A 17,024-nucleotide genomic window follows, 5' to 3' on the forward strand; every position below is an offset into this window, starting at 1 on the left:
TAACAATAAACAAGAATAGAAAGAGGGTTCCTTTAGAAATCCACTAGAATGTTTTTGTAGGAGAGCGTACTGCTTTTATGTTTGTAAAGAACATGTCACATCTGTTAACAAATTAAAATCCTTTATAGCAGATAGTGAGCCGCTTGATTACAATTTCAGCGAAAAAAGTGCTATCAAAGAAGTATTTTAGCCCAGTTTGAAACTCATACCGATTGTGACCTCGGGGATTCGATCCCTTTGGGACAACTCTTGCGTAAGGCCAGAGTACTCTTACCTCTGCATTACCCATGCTCCCCCTGTATGAAACTGAAACGTTCACGACTGCCCCGTCAATTACTTCACTTTCTGTGTATAGCATGTTCACAAGTACGGGCACTTGGGATGGAGAAAGGAAGCATAAAGGATGCCCAGATCACAGCTTCCACCCAATGGGACGCTTCATACGCCGCCACAAATGCCAGACTTCATTCCACGGCTGGGGTCGGTGGATGGGGTCCCAGACAGAATAACGCTCACCAGTTTCTGCAAGTGGATCTTGGGAAGGAAATTGAAGTGACAGGAATAAAAACCCAGGGGTGTAGCAATGTAGCTTATTGGGTTCGTAGCTACACCATTTCCTACGGCAACGACGGTACCCACTTTCAAAACTATGAGAAGGTAAAGGTATGGAGACCATTGAAACCGCAGCCAGAAGAACAAATCACTCAATTATCGTAAATTATCCGAAAACCTCCCTCCACCCTCATCTGTAAAAACAACGAAATAAGCCCTCTCTTCTCATAAACGCTCCATCCCCCAAAAGAAAGAAAGAATGAAATAGAACTTGAGGTTTAAGTATAAAATGCAGCCTGATACCGCACCATTGCCTAGTTTCAAATCGAGAGGGGCTGGGGACGGTTCGGTATATTATGGGATAAACAACACGAAACCCACTTAGTCAGAAAGAGCTCATTGAGTTTATGAAATGTACATCTGACGTTTGGTGTCGATCGGGCCAATATTGAACAAGATGCAGCTATTTATAAACTTGAAAATTTATATTAAGAGATGCATGGATTGCTGGACACATTGTCCGGACGTCTATTATTTCTTAGTAAATTTTGGAGTTTTTGAAAGGCTGTATCTCGTTCAATATAGGCCCGATATCAAACTTGAGAACGCTGCTAATTTCAATGTGCTTTTTTTCTGACTATATGGGTCTCGTGTTGTTTATCCCATAATAAACCGACTCGTACCCAGCCTCTCTCGATTTGAAACTAGGCAATGACAGCCTTGGATACTGGATTCCATACCGTGGATTCCGGTTTCCAGTTACTGGATTCCAGTCTTTGTCAGTGGAATTTGAATTTTGGATTCTTTGAGCTGTCATGTATTCCGGATTCCAGAGCCCAGTATTCCGGATTCCACAAGCAATTAGGATTCCCTTACATGGGGCGGCGACTTATAAATAATGTACATACTTAGTTATTACAAGCCAACATTTCACTGCTTTAATTTTACGCGCAACTGATACAAAACGGAAGAGACGCAAAAATTATCCATTACTGAAAAAACCGCCGCCAGGTGGTAGAGTTCCGGTCTGATAAGAGCTAGTTCGTGACCAACCAGGGTCTAGCAAGATCATGCTAGTAATGAAGTTGCTAGGTGAAGTCACGCCATTGGGCGATGACGTTAAACCGTTCGTCTTGTCTCCTTCATCCTTACACATTAATTGGCAGGGAACTTTAAAGACAACAAGTAAAAACCATAATAGTGTTGGAAAGTGCAGTACAAGAAGTGAGATCATATACATAGAATGAAGCGACTGCAACGTGCATCTCTATTTGCTGACGCCCTATCTCGCCTCCATGTTTCCTCCGAATTCAGGCATACGTTGTTAGAGAAAAAATTGGCACCGTTCCGGTTTATTTACCAGTGACGTTAAATCTTCATGTAATATTATTTACAGCTGCGGGTGTTCCAGGCAAACCAGGACCAAAGCACCGTGGTTACGAACGTTTTGAATCCCGCCCTAAAAGCGCGCTACATTCGGATACACCCTAAGTCGGACAATGGCTGGATATGTATGAGGATGGAACCCTTAGGATGTCAGAAAGGTACGCACTGAGTCTTCAGCTTCACTTTAATCAGCATACAGCCTTGCAGGTTTTCACACATCTTATTGATTACTATAACTATGCGATATTTTCGCGCGCTTATTGGTCGAGAACTATGGTTTATTTAACAATTATTCCACGAGCAAGCGTTGAATATGAGATGGTAGATTCGCTCCAAGCTGGCTATAACCACCTCATGCACCATCCTGACTTTATTTTGTTAAACAAACTAGAAAAAAAAAACAAAACAAAAAAAGGGACTTCCGCTTTTCGCATGCCAAAGGTGGCGTTCATCAAAACTGTTTGTCACATCACGAACAGAGTAAATAAATGAAAATTAATATAAATAAATTAAACTTTGTAGCGATCAACACTTACAAAAGATCCACAGGATTCTAGGACTGATTTTTCTCTGCTCAACAGCTAAAAATCGGGAATAATGTGAAACAATCGAAAAGAATATTTAGCTGAAGTCGTCGAAATTACCATGGATTTGGATCTTTACAGTGTCTTAGTGCAGTTATAAACTAAAATTCCCTCCGTCGCCGTACATAAAACTCGTACAACGGCTTAGTTGTAATGAAGTTGTTTGACGCCGCTAAGTGGTTTCGATGAACGAGAGATGCTACACTGTTAGCTGCTGGATTAAATGGAATGGCGTAGCCTGTATTTTCGATTTTCAGCTATTTGCTCGTGGTATATTATTTTTGTCGATGAATTTTCAAAGAAGCTTCATTCTATACTCTTTATACTTTGTCTTTTTTAGCGTTGCAATAATTAAAACAATTTTCTTCAGGCGCGCGCGCTTGAACTGACACTTAAACTGATCATATTTGGAAAGCATGGTATACCCTTTAAGACCAATATACCATGATGGCTAAGCCAATCATAACTCTAGAATTGCAATATCTAATGATTCAATTTTTCATAAGTAAGTAAAGCTTGATCGTCTGGGTGAGTGTAGTCCTGAATAGGACTGTTGTTGATTGTGACTAAAGTTTCGACAACCTCAGGTGCGGTAGTCATCTTCAGAGTCAAAGTGAGTTGTATCACGTCAGTTGATGGTATTAAACTCTGGTTATTGCCCTGATTGGTCAATTAAAGAAACAGTATCCCGTTACTGCGCGTGCACCAAACTTTGATTTTCGGACAGGATGTCGCGAAACCAAAAGATGCGAGGAGAGTAAGAGAACCTTGAAAAATCCGTTTGTATCGTACTTGGACGAGTTCGATACTACACTAAATCTTCTCAGGATTACAGATCAATGATATATTGTTCCCGTTAAGTTTCGATTTGGGCGAAATCGCGAATTTTTGGCGTTACTTTCATTGCCGTCAGCCGGAGGACCAAAGATGGGAAGCGCTTTGATGCCGATTGAAGGCTAATTTTTTCTGCCACCTTCCATACAAGCTCAGATAATTGTGGAAGGAATACACAGAAATGAAACAGTGACGATAAAGACTCTGTAAGAAAGAAGCCATTGAGACATGGATGTGACTGAGGAGATCTTGTGGAATTAAGCTTCGTGAAGCAGAATGTTTTGCAACGACGTGTTAGTAAACCTTTATTGAACCTCCGGTTACGGCTGACAAAATCAAACAAACAGGTGCAACATGTTTAGAAAAACTAGAGCAATGAATTCATAATATAGTTTTTGACTAACCTTTGCGATGATTCATCGCGTTGAGATTGCAGTTTGAAATATATCTCTCGAACGTTTGAGGCTAGAGCGCGAGCAAATATTACTGGAATTGACCTCTGATACGAGTTTCACATTAGAAAAGCTGTTTTTAAAGCTAGCGGAACGAGCTTTTTTGGGTCGCGAGGCGGCCCTGCTAGCGACAAAATCGCGGTAAGTCTTCGTGCGCGAGCCAAATTTTGAATAAGACGAAAGATTTCTTTGAAAGTTTAAGAATGTAAACAACAAATCTCCATCGGCGGTGCGGTCGGGAAGGAAATCTTGTCGAGTCAATATGACAGTTCTATTGTCTTTTGAAGCAAAAAACAGATGACGCTCGCGCGTGCGCATAATCGGGACACTGTCCCTTAAGCTTTAAGTCGCAATGTTATTGATCGTCTGTCAGTTAAGCCGTGATGTTATTGGCTATGAAGGCTCGAAATGTAATTAGTACGTTTCGATCCGTCTTTTTGTCACAGTTTGACAGTTGTTTATTGTTAGTCAAATTGTCGGTTGTCAAGTCATTCTTTCGTCAGTGTTGCTTGACTCAGTCAATTTAAGAAATGGTAAATGCGCAGCGTGCAACCATGGAGTTATGGATCGATGCACGTGGGAGGTTGCTAAGCACGAAAGAAGCGTAAGAGTCTAGCTTCTTGAGTGCTTAGCAAACCTCCCAGGTGCATCCATAACTCCGTGGTTGCACAGCTGCAACGTTTACCATTTCTTTTACAACATAATCAAAAGAGAAAAACATTATTTTCCATTTGCCTTCGGTTGAGTCATCGGTCCGAGTTCATGTATGCTGCCATCTGCCCGCGCGTAAAGAAATCATGTTCTATGTTTTTCAAAAACTTGCCTTTGAGTTTTTCTTTCGCTGAATCAACCATTTTCCGTCTTCAGGTAAATTGCAGAACGTTTTTTGTTGTTGTTCTGAATAGCATCTGTCTACTTGCTCTTAAAGGTCAAATGAACCAAAATTTCGACCTTTTTTATTTTAGTTCAATTCTAGTTAAATGTTTTTAATATGAACCAAATAAACGTACTATGAAGTTTCAGCTCAATTGAAGCAAGTATCTCCGAGATATTCGCAATTAAAAATTGCTATTTTTTGGCCCTTATCTTCGTAGAGCGGTCGGAAAAATTGTGGGAAAAAAGAGCTTGTGGCGTCAATGTTGGTCAGGAGAAAAAAAGCGGGAAATTCAAAACAGAGTTTTTCGAGTCGACTTGGCGCAGAAGTGGTTTGTGCGGCCAGAAACCTGGAAAGAACAGGCAATTTGTCTTCAAAAGTTGCAAGCTGTTGTTATAACCTTCTTATTATTTAATTTTCTCGAAGAATACATCATAGTAAAACGGACTTTGACGACATTTACTAATTTCCTTGAGTTGTACTGGAAATGTGCGTACGTAAGTCCGATTTTTTTCAAGATGCATTCACAAAATGTGTTCTCGCATATAGGAAGTTCCTGGATATATAAGGTCCGGAGCTCCACCGTGGACACAAAAACAAAATATCTTTGTATAATAATCTGCCCAAAGAATTTCAAGTTTGCCCACAACGTGTTTGAAGTCACTGAACTTTGTCGCACTCGAGCTGATATTTTAAAACCCACGCTCGATCGGACACTTCTAGCTTCGCAGATCACTAAAATATAAACAAAATCCTCATTGTAGAAGTTTTGGCGTTGATACGTGGGCAGAAAAAGAATTAATCATTATCAAGTAAATCGTCCCCAAGATCGGTTTCAAAGCAACCATAGTTTTTTTAAACTTGATCGTTTCGCGCAGATTAATTTTGCTTTTTGTTGTCAAGTTGAACATGCATAACACCTGTCAAAAACCTACACGTAAGTAAGATTTCCTTCAAACAAAGTTAAAGTTACATTATTGCAAAAACTTCTTTCCAATTATGTACAAGATTTAATTACCGATTGAGGTCACTTTTAATTAAGGACCATAGACGCCACTTTAAGCTGGCAAAGAGATGCGACAAGCAAAGAACAATTACATCGTGCATAAAATTCAGCTTAAGTGAACTAAAAATAAGCTTCAATGAGGTTGCAAAACAAAAAATTTTCATAAAAAAAAACACATCAGACTTAAGGCTCTTATACCCGCTGACGTAGAAGTGAATTTTCTGTACGGAAACAACCTACCTAAGGGAAAGTTCACTTAATATGACAAGGGGGGGGGGGGGGGATGAAGATATTGAGGGGGGGCTCCGAAAATTTTTAGACACCCGAAGGGGGGGCTCTGAAAAAATTGTTGCGCTAGGAGGGGGGGCTCCGAAAATTTGTATACTTCAAAACCAACACATGACATCATTATACAGATCGGATGGTTTTCAACTCAACAATTTAATGACCTGTGCAACTCTGCTATATCACGTGGTTTACAGATATAACAAATGTAGTCTCAGTAATTATTACACTCTTGTTCATCCCAAAAATGCTTTAGAAAATTGTATCACAACTGTATCTCAAGTTTGTCATAGTATAAACCATTGAAGACAATAACGGTAAATACATTTAATACAGTCTAGCGATCTTTTTTCAGGGGAGCAAAGGAATTGAAGGAGAGGGGGGGGGGGGGGGTCTGAAATTTTTTCGACTACCAAGGAGGGGGCTCCTAAAAAATTGAACCGCTAGCGAGGGGGGCTGCTAAAATTTCAAGCTCCGAGTTTCAATATCTTCATCCCCCCCCCTTGTCATATTAAATGAACTTTCCCTAAAGATCTTAAAAGTAAAGGATCAGTTGCAAGCTTCGCAGCCAAGCCATGATTCCTACTACTTAGCTAGCCAGATTAGCTACTTTTAATAACTGGTCCGGTGCGAGGGTCTTCATTCAAGCAAATTAAACTCAGGAAACTGAACAGCATTAGAAAATACGGAAAACTGCACATAAGGATTTATTTGCTCGCTTCAGTCAAATCCAGCTGCAGCAATTGTTTACGGGCAAAGAATCGATTGTTTTGGAGTCACTGCCGGCAGTTGTCGTTCTCCGCTACTTCACAGCGATTGAAAGGAACATTTTCGTACAGAAAGATAGCAAAACTATGTAATTAAAACAGGAAAAACTAAAGGAAAAAAACTCTGACTATTATTACTTGAGCAACAGAAAAATGATCGAAGTAGTCTTTTCTTCTCGAGTGAGCTTGCTGGCCTTCTAAGGTTCCGAGAAAGTTTCTAAAACTTAAAAGCTTTAAAACGCACAAGGTTGTTCACTCGCATGCGTTAGCCGTTACGGCTCGACTGAAGACAAGGATAAAGCTGGTTCTGCAAAGGTAAATAAATCTGGGCATGTAAAAAAGTAACCATAACTACTAATAACAGAATACAAGCAGGTTTTAATCCAACTCGGCGAAAGAAGGCGAAGCAGTGGACACAAAATCAACTCACAAATCGAATGCACAATTATCAGAAAAATACAAACCTGTTGGAAATATTCAAAACGTTTGATTCCTCCTCAGACTGACGGAATGATCTGTTTTTACTCTAACATTGGTTGTTCTGAATCCAAAGTAATTTTCAAGTGACGTAAAAACAACAACAAAAACAAAAAAAAGCCTTTACAAGGAACAAACGTTCGCACCTCATGTATTTCATTCAGTCTCATTCAGAACTCTCACAGAACGGGACAAACAAACGCAGGCAATAAGAGGTGCGCAGAAGCTTGCGGAGAACGTTTTTCCGCCCTGAAAGACCAACATTGACGTCACGTAGTCTCAGTCTATCACGCGGCCATTTCAGAAACGTTTTCGTGAAGTCTTCGGAAATTCTCGGATTTTGATCTTTTATCTTTCTATAAAGGCTTGGGAAGAAATATCTTTACCCAAATCTCACTTAGGATGGTTCTTTTTAGTGTTTGGTGAAGGAAAAGCGACAAAAGAAAATATGTCAATTTTTTGGTTCATTTGACCTTTAATATTAGGGTAAAAACTTTGATGGAAAACTATAGCTGCAACTATAAACACCAACTAAAAAGACTCTAAAAAATAAGCTAAAACTAAATAAATGAAATAATTATCAAGCTTATTTATGTGACAATTTTTGAAATAAACGTAAGGTAGAAATGAGAAAAATTGACTGTAATTCCTTTAGAATAACGGGTAACACTATTTTTAAAAAGAAATTAACTAGCTTTGTATCGAAATCTGTCTGGGGAAATCCAGCTATGAAAGTCAAAGATGCAACTGAAATTCGCTGACACACAGCCGGCGCTGAAGCTGTTGTTTTTCGACCGTTCTCTGAAGGATTGTTAAGAATGAACACTGAGGAACAAAATAATACACACCGAAGTTATTTTTTGAAAAATTTATTTGAAAACCCAAATGTTTCTGTACTCAAATGAAATTCGCTTATTCCAGGGTAATGTGCCCGTTTAAACTCAACTATAATTTTTAATCGATGCGATGAAAACTTCACAATAAAGCTGTCTCGAATTTGAGCGTGTTTCCTAAAATATTTGCTTGAATTTAGCATCAGCTTGACAAAAAGTCAATAACACAATGCTAATTGATAAAATTACATTTCAAACAGACTTTCTCTTCTATAAAAAACACACAAAATGTACCTTAAATCTTCGCTCGCTCGATTTTCCTTCAGCCGATTCTAGCCGCGAGGAAAACAGTGATTAATTCATCCAGGGCAAATTTGTCGCTTGATCTTTTGTCTTTTTTCCTTCAAAACGACAGCTTAGTATTTTCTTTAACTTTCCACTTTTCATCTGTGCATTTCATCGGTGTATTTTGCCCTCAGGAGAGGAGATTTGTTATGAATTTGCCTAAATTTTACAGCGCTAGCTCAGTTTCTTGGCGTGCACCCAGAGGGGAAATGGTAGTGGCTAACTGACCAATCAGAGCGCGCGATTTACTTTTGTTATGTTATAAAAGTCGTTTGTACGGTGCCGGTAACTGTTGACTATCATTTAGTGGCGTTTGTTCTAAGTTAGTGGTAAATCGGCTTTAAAGTGAGTCCTTGATAGTAGACTGTAGCACACGTAAGTCGATTTGATATTTCGCCTGTCAATGTTTTCTAGCAATGTGATTGTCGGATATCACCATTTCTTGTCGCTCGTTTGTGTTCAGTTAGTCGCGTGCCAAGGTTTCAGCCGGTGAACAGTAACTTCACATCAAAAGACTCTATAGTTTGTGGTCGTCAGGTATCTTTATTGTCTTAGTGGCGTCCAAAAAGTTCTCAGTAGACTCTTTAACTTGTTTATATCTGGATTCGTCAGTCATAGGTTTCAGTGCGTTAGTCAAGTGTTCAGACATTTGGTAAGTCGGGGACCCTCAGAAAAAAACTATGGGCCGCATAGGTATGTTGGATTTGCTAGTTTTGGTAGTTCGCACAGCTTGGGTGGCTGCGAAACACCATACCTCAGTCTTTTGAAGCGTCGAAAGTCGATTTCGTCGGTTTTCTTCGTTGTAAGCAGTTTATATTGTTGAGTCTTCGTTGACTACCCTCATCCGAACGATCATGCTCCACCTACTTATGAAATGATTCCTGGGTTCCTTTTACAGTTTTCCGATTTAGTTTTTCCCAAATGAGTTTATCGTTAGCTCCAATCGCCCTAATTCTGACGTTTATGTCATAAATTATTTGGAAGATACGAGCAATATTATACCCATCGATTCGATGATACTGATATATTTCATTGGAAACGAGGTTGATCGATTGTATATTTGTTTAGAAACGATGCTGCTTGGGCAATCGTGAACAAAAATATGGCGTTCACGGCTATCCGAATGCTATATAGTTGAATTTCTGAATAAAACTGAACGGAAGAATTGCAAAACATATAGCTTGATGGATGTTATCTACTTTTTGAAGAGCATCCTGCAAGAAAAAAATAATCTGTTTATATCCTGAAACCGTGCCTAGAAATAGGCCAAAGTTTTGAGGAAAGTCTACTAGGAGGTAAGCTTGTTAAAAAAATATTTGAATGAATAATAAAACAATTATTGATTTCGGCCTTCATGATGTGAAGAATTATGCTGATCTCGGGGGCTGTTATCCACCTCGGCCATCGGCCTGGGTGGATCATATCCTCCTCGATCTGCATAATTCTTCACAACAACTCACTCAATAATTGCTAATTATACAATGTACTGACTGCTAAGTGTGCTGGGATTGGTCGTGTCGTCGTTGCCCATGATCAAATAGAATACAAAAACCTTGATGACGTTACAATAAAAGACTTGTCCAACATGACGCGCAGTCTTGAAAATGTTTGCCACGGATTAGTTCCGATTGACGAGCGAAAGCCGCGAAAAACGTTTATGGAAACAGTTTACAAGCGAGAAAAATAGCTAAGAAACCAAAACAAAAAGAGTTTTGTGGCCTCTTGCAAATTGCCTCCCCTTATCTGGAGGAAGTATCCAAAACATTTGTCATCGATTCGGTACTGACGCAGTTATGAAATATTAATGAAATATTAATAGTAATATTACTCGGTTTTTTCTGCTCTAAGGAAGTGATGAGCACTCGGAAAAAGTTTAGCAGGAGCTGTTAACCAGACTTTTAACAACTCGGCACAGATTAGCCCATGGAGATATTAGGCAGAGCCCCGTTAGCAAGCCTGTCTTGTTTCTAACTTTTACGGCCGCAGCATACGGGCTTGCAAGGATACCTCGGCTAGTGTTAAATACGGGACCTGAGTAGTTGGGCAGGATCAGGATGTGGTAGCTACCGGCATAGCGGTGACGGATTTTCACAAGCGGTGAATAACGAGCGATTATGAAACAAATTTCAAATTACTACGACTAACAGTTTGCAATAGTAAATACATTAGGTCGCTATTACGAATAAGTCTGGGCGCTGTTTCGGAGTTTCCAAGCATTGATAACGTGTTTAAAGAGAACCGCGCTGACGATATGAAAAGTTGTTTGATACAGCATGTTGCTTTCTTTGATGATCATACACATTTTATCCAGCGGCGCTAAATTATTTTTGGCACGCGCACTTCTCTCTTTATGCTAACAATACATTCTAAATCACCGCAACTTCCCAAAACCAGTACAGTCCGGCTACTTTAAGGCTAAACCTACTTTCCTGAATTGCAATACTGAGCGTTTTAAAAACTTTTTTTATCAATATACTTAGTTTCAATCATAATCTAGCTATTAACTATTGATGGGTATAAAAAAATAATTTTTGCCCTATTAGTCAGTTTTAGTGACTCACTAGTTTGTTTTAAAAGGCTCATATAATACTTCATATGTACTTTTAGCAGTGAAATAAAGAATGTTATTATTATTATTATTATTATTATTATTATTTTTATTATTATTATTATCAGTATTATCATTATTATTATGGTCATAAAGACTCAAATTTTTACTTTTTTACAGCAATCCCCAAAACTCTATTTCCAGTTTACTGCGACATGGACGCCGGAGGTTAGTGGCATACATTCATTGTCTTTTACTTGTTACTGTGAGTGATTGTTTTGTTGGTTTGTTTTTTTCTGGTCAGATTTCTAATTGTAATTGTAATTGTAATTCTAGATAAGGTAAGAAAGAATCTTCTTTTCTTACGGAGACAGAATAAACAGCTACTGAATGTAGCCTGTATGAAACAGGCGGCTTTCACTTACAATCAGATTAGAATATTTAAATATTATAATCTGATCGCATGTGAGATCCCCCTGTGGCATGACAGGCTAATTGAATGAGGTTTAGTACGAAATATTCTTCTTACCGTTTTGTAGTCTGCTTTTTATTTAGACTAAGCGCTTTCCTACGAGCAATTTTGAGAAAAAAAATCAATGACTGTTTTGCAATCTGGCCATTTTGACGCTAGACCGCGAGCGGTCGTCTTTCTTTCCTCAGGGCCACAAGAGAGGCGCCCTCGTTCCGCCCTCGTTCCTCGCGGCTTCGCTGCTCTTCGCTCACGCGTGCTCTTGAACCGACTGCAGACACATGAAAAATAAGAGACTGCTCGCAGTCTACTTTGACGCTCTCTGCAGTGCCAAAATAACAACCCGTTCCCTAGCCTCCCTCTCTTTTTAGTCTTATATGAAAGCAGTAAGGCTTGGGAACAATATACTTTTGTCGGTTATAGATCTACTGCCGTGAATGAGTGTTTGCGACTCATCTCAATTAACGCTTTTATATCAGGTTGGACAATGGTGTTTAAGGCTGTGGGCGGAGTGGAGAAAAATGTCTATGAGGTCTATAAATCTGATCAAACCTCTTCCCAGGATAAGGTGGAAGCTCTTGACGTCACTAACAAGTACCGCGATCACTACAAGAACAGGATAGTTTTAACTTGGGAAGCATTTGACGCAACTGAGGTACCTTATAACAAATATTACCATTATCCTTCTCAAATAGAGACCGCTTCAATGCGATGAAAAGTTTAAATGAATTGAAGCAATACCCTCATGAGCCATTCCTACCCCTTCGATGAATCCCCATTTTATAATTGGAGGTAAGGTAGGATACTTTATTCCAAATTTTTTTAATCAAAAGGGAAACACTCTACCCCAACAACACTCGGCTGGTTTCCATGGAAGGCGTGACTTTACATAAAATCGGTGTATGCTGCTGCTACTACTCCAAATAAAAAGTTAACTACTATAAAAAAATATATATCGTGGATGGTCATTCTAATAATCTTCTCATTTAAATGAATTAAAGGAGTGATTAGGCGAGTTTTGTTCATTCGAGAGTTGATTCCAAAGCATAACACCGCTAAACTGAAAACTTCTTTTTAGGTTAGGAAGTGTGAGACTGAGTACCCCTATTACGCAAACGGTAATTAACCTGATCAACATTCCTTCTAACAAAAGAGTTCCTAAGGCTAGGGCGGGGGCGGTGTGGTCATTTAATAGTAAATCTTCTATTAAGCTTCCTATCTCAAATAAGTCCCCCCTCCCTTTTCAGGGGAAGAAAGTCAATAAACCCCTCCTCTCTTATAAGCCCCCCTCCCCTCCCCCTCATTAGTCTTTACTAATAAATGATGGACTGTATAAATCGATCACGACTGTAAAACATCATTTGGACTGATCCGGATTTATACTGTATATTCACGTGTTAAAAGTTCGGTGTTGTTTTTGATCCTCGGATGCATGACCTCCATCTTTTTGTACTTGAGCTTTTCCACTTTGTATTCTAGTTATTTATGGAGAACTGATACCACTATCTTCGCTAAATTATAAGGCCCCCCCCCGTCTCTAATAAGCCCCCCTAAAACGTGTATAGAGGGTTTACGGTACATTGAAATGGAATTGACATAGCGCCGTCTATCGTCAAGTGTATCCCAAGAAAGAGAGTCAGCGGAGCGAATATTGTAAGCCGGGCGGACCATTAAAAACGTTATGGGAGTCGGGGGAGGTGGGGATGGGGGGGAGGGTTGGGGAGGGGAATTTTCGAGCGGCATAATTTTTTTTGTTACCATTTTCCTTGTATGAATTTTTTTAGGCCATTGGATGAATATTTTTTAGCGTTATTTGGCGTGCATGACTTTTTTATTTGTTTTTCCCTTGCACAAATATTTTTTGGTACTTCGTCCACTCCCTCCCCTCTTATAAGTTTTCTAATAGTCCGTTCCTAACTGGCACCTGTGAGAACCTTAGCAGCACGTGACTGAAATCTTTGCAGCCTATCTTTCAATAATTTGCCACAGGTGCCCCACAAAGGGAAACAATTTTCAAAATATGGCTGACCCGCGCTAAGCTTCTTACAGATCACATGGAAATGACAGTCTCAGTTAAGTTTTTCATTACCATATGTTTCATTACCAGGCTCGAGTTAATCTTTATAAAGGAGGAACGTCGAAGGTGGAACTGAAATTCAACGCCAAAGGAACGGACAACCAAAACTGGTTTAACGACTCCAAACTGAGTCACAGCAGCCAGTGGTATGATATAAAAAAAGAGTCAAAGAATTACTTTTCAATCAGTGGAGACACAACAAAGAAGCGGCACTTCTTCATCAACCGGGGATATGCAGGCAATTGTGCTGGTGATACCGGGTGGATGGTAATTGCTGGTGGACAATGTGACTGGGAGAGGGCCCATCAAAACAAAAACCCGATACTTTACAGCAAGCTGTCTAAATACACTAAATGGGAGGAGAAAAGTGAGTTAACCAACGCATTGTGTCTGTATTACATTAATTCAGCTTCTGAACTGTTTTTATTCTTTTCTTTTTTGGCCAAAAGTAAAGAAAAGCAATCCGACAGAAAGGAATAGAGTTGATGATTGGAATATTATCGTACTGATTGGGCTGGCCAAGGGTTTATTTCCACTCGCTGGAAAGTCGGGGGATGTGCGGGATATTATTTATGGGGTTTATGAAGAAAGACCCACCCCACCTGAGTGACTGGGTCAAGTTGGAGAAAGTTTTATTTCCTAAGGTGTATGGGATACCGGTATGCCTTAGCAACGTGGACATAAACTAAACGACGTTTGCCTTCCACTCATGGAGTTCATACGCAGCGAACGTGACTTAGGCTACGTTTTCAAGACACCGGACGAATTTTCGACTGGCTGATAAATTGGACGGGACACTTTGTTCAAACAGAACCGTTCAATATTTTCACTTTGTTCACATGGAACTTTGAATGGCTAAGCGTTTAAAGTTTCGTACGGTTAAGGTGGTGCCGTATGAATGGAGCACCTAAACGGACGAATTTTGAACCGGTCGAAAATTCGTTCGTTGCCGTTTGAACGCAGTCTCAGTCAGAAAGCCTCAGGAGGCTCACTTCATCTTGAACTTGAAAGATCAAGAGCGAAAACACTCCTCAAGGAATAAACCGACTTGACGAAGCTCGCTGATAGCGGATGTAACCTAGTTATCTACACCAATGGTTATCTTTTTTTTTTAAATGTTCAAACTTTTACTTTGTAACGATCTGTTTTAGGTTTACATTTTAAGTTTTCTTTCAAGCCCCTGAGGAAGGTTTGTCTTGCAAACCGAAATATCTTCAAGTTTGTTTTCCTTCAAATTTTATACTCGAATGCAAACTTGTCTAGCTAGTTAGTTGCCCCGTCCATGTTGACTTTTGTTTCTGGTTGTAATCAGCGGCTAATTTTTGATCGGCTATGTCAATCTGCCGACTAGTATAGATGGTGATTTCCAACATGGAAAGAACTGTAAGGTAAACAAATCATACTATATCTCCTTTAACTCTCCTTTATTTTCTTCGTTTTCTTTCAGATGACGTAGGGGAGGCAGACGTCTTGGCAGTGTTCTTGCGTTAAGACGAGACCAGGAGCCTTATTGGACGAAACGAAACGATGGCCTGAACTTGTAGTATTCCCTCTTCTAAACCTTTTATAGTATGTACTTAGACTGGTGTAGTGGTACAGTTTTTACATAGTTCAGATAGTGTGGTCCATCCTAGGAAATATAAAATAAAACATCTGAAGAGCAAAACGTGTCTGTGTATTTTTAGGCCATTATTGTCACTATAGCATGGATTCCGAGTAGAATCCAAGAAAACGCTGGACATTTTCCCACTAACGCGCTCAAGTGCCGTGGCTACGCCTAGGAAAAGCCCTGGAGCCCACGTATCAAGGGGGATTGAATCGTGCATCTCTGGGAAATTAAAGTGCTTTTTTGCTTTTTTTCTTCTTTAAACGGTGGAAACTGGCTCGGAAACCACCTGTAAGTTTAAGTCATGATTCAAATGATCATGATAGGGGGATCTTACCGTGAGTGTTACTGCCCACCACAGAAGCGGTTAGTTTGATAGCGTGTACTACTCAAGTAGATTAAACCCTAGTTTCATTTATATTTTGAAGGCGGGAGGTTTAAATTGGTAAAACAAGCTACCTCCCATATTATTATTTGAGTCAAGCCGTGACCAAAAAAAATCAACATTAATAGCAGTGATTTTCTAATTGCTTTAGGAACTGAGCGTTAACCAGTCTGAGACCAATCTCAATTAGGAAAATTAGTCAGAATGTAACAAAAAGCACTTAATGAGTGGCCCCGATGGCAACAGTGGGACCAGTCATTTAGTGGTTTGTGTACCTGCCAACTTAAAAATAAAACAATTACCAATGCAATAAATTATCTTTTACGGTTGACTGAGAAAATTTTATTTGCTGACACGACTGGCGCATAGATTTCGGGTTTTCAAAGTACACGATCTGGTCACATGCAAGTGAGTTCTATTGTCTTTGGATAACACCCTCCTCGATCTCCATAATACTTCAGATGATACGGAAGCCGAATTCGATAACTGTTTTATTTTTCATTCAAAACAATTCCTAAACAAGCTTACCGCCGTCAATGTTGAGTTCATCTCGACAGTGCATGTTTATCCGGAAGAGCTTTTCAGGTCTGCAAATATACTCCAAATATCAGATGCCATCCGTCAAGTTGTCTTCTTGCTATTCTTGTTATTCTAGCTATGTTTTTAGACAGTAGTTCGCCGTGAAACGAGTAAAATGTTCTGCCGTTTTGTACTCACTACCAAAACAACTCAACTGGTCCCCAGGTCTGCCTGTTTAACTGTGCAATAATCTGTCAATTTTGCTACACACTTGATGTCATCAGTTCAATATCGCAAAATTTTTTCAAATTTGGTCGACAATAGCTAGTTATGATGAATTATGCCTGGGATTTTAGCAAATCAGAAACGGAGAAATATTTTGAATGAATAACATAATAGGTTTTGTTTCATGCAGGAGACTCCTTCTTGTCCCATGGAAAGCAAGCTTGAGTTGGGAAGTGTAACAACTGCCTCGTCCCCAGTCTCTCGCTAACACTTTTTGGGGGATATTTGTCCCATCATCCACCTCTCGCGCTTCTCGCTTGTTGTTTTTTTTGCTTTCTTCTCTCGTTTAATGCTCCCAGCACTGAGCCTTGGGGAAGTCTGTGGAGGAGGCAGGTATAACAATACCAGTCAGTGTATAGAAATTAAATTGATTAAATGTTGAAGAGAGACTGGCACTAAGCAAAAAGCTCTCTCGATTAAGCCCTAGCTTCTTCCATTGCATTCCACCCCCCTACATTTTCCCCGCCATGATCACTTCGTACACTTTATGGCCACTTAAAGCAGTTTTGTGTTACTGTGAGAAACATATCATCTAAGACTGTGTTACTTCTGTTATTAGTGGAGAATTTCGAATAAACTATAAGGCGAGAAAATCCGTCTATTCCCCCATGTATGACAAATCTCCAAGTCAACAGGCTATAGTGTTCCTCGATATGCCAGGCTATTTGAATCGCCCACAAAGTATGCTCTTCTGGAAATTACTACTGCCCAGGGGAATTTTTTTTGAGGATCAACACGGC

The 17,024-nt window shown here is 39.6% G+C and overlaps 1 protein-coding gene across 2 annotated transcripts; it reads left to right on the forward strand.

Annotated features, from left to right (window-relative positions):
* The first annotated feature begins 374 nt into the window (after window positions 1-374).
* Window positions 375-15,146, forward strand: LOC140941691 (uncharacterized). Of its 2 annotated transcripts, none has more exons than XM_073390704.1 (6): window positions 375-663; window positions 1,949-2,096; window positions 11,124-11,171; window positions 11,892-12,067; window positions 13,520-13,856; window positions 14,937-15,146. In XM_073390704.1, the coding sequence occupies exons 1-6, from the start codon at window positions 382-384 to the stop codon at window positions 14,978-14,980; spliced, it is 1,035 nt and encodes a 344-aa protein (XP_073246805.1). In that variant the 5' UTR covers window positions 375-381; the 3' UTR covers window positions 14,981-15,146. The 2 variants fall into 2 exon arrangements, with proteins under 2 accessions (XP_073246805.1, XP_073246806.1); XM_073390705.1 differs by having other exon boundaries at window positions 375-657.
* Window positions 15,147-17,024: the final 1,878 nt, after the last annotated feature.

Source organism: Porites lutea, chromosome 6 (genome assembly GCF_958299795.1).
Source record: "Porites lutea chromosome 6, jaPorLute2.1, whole genome shotgun sequence".
Classification (NCBI taxonomy): Eukaryota; Metazoa; Cnidaria; class Anthozoa; order Scleractinia; family Poritidae; genus Porites; species Porites lutea.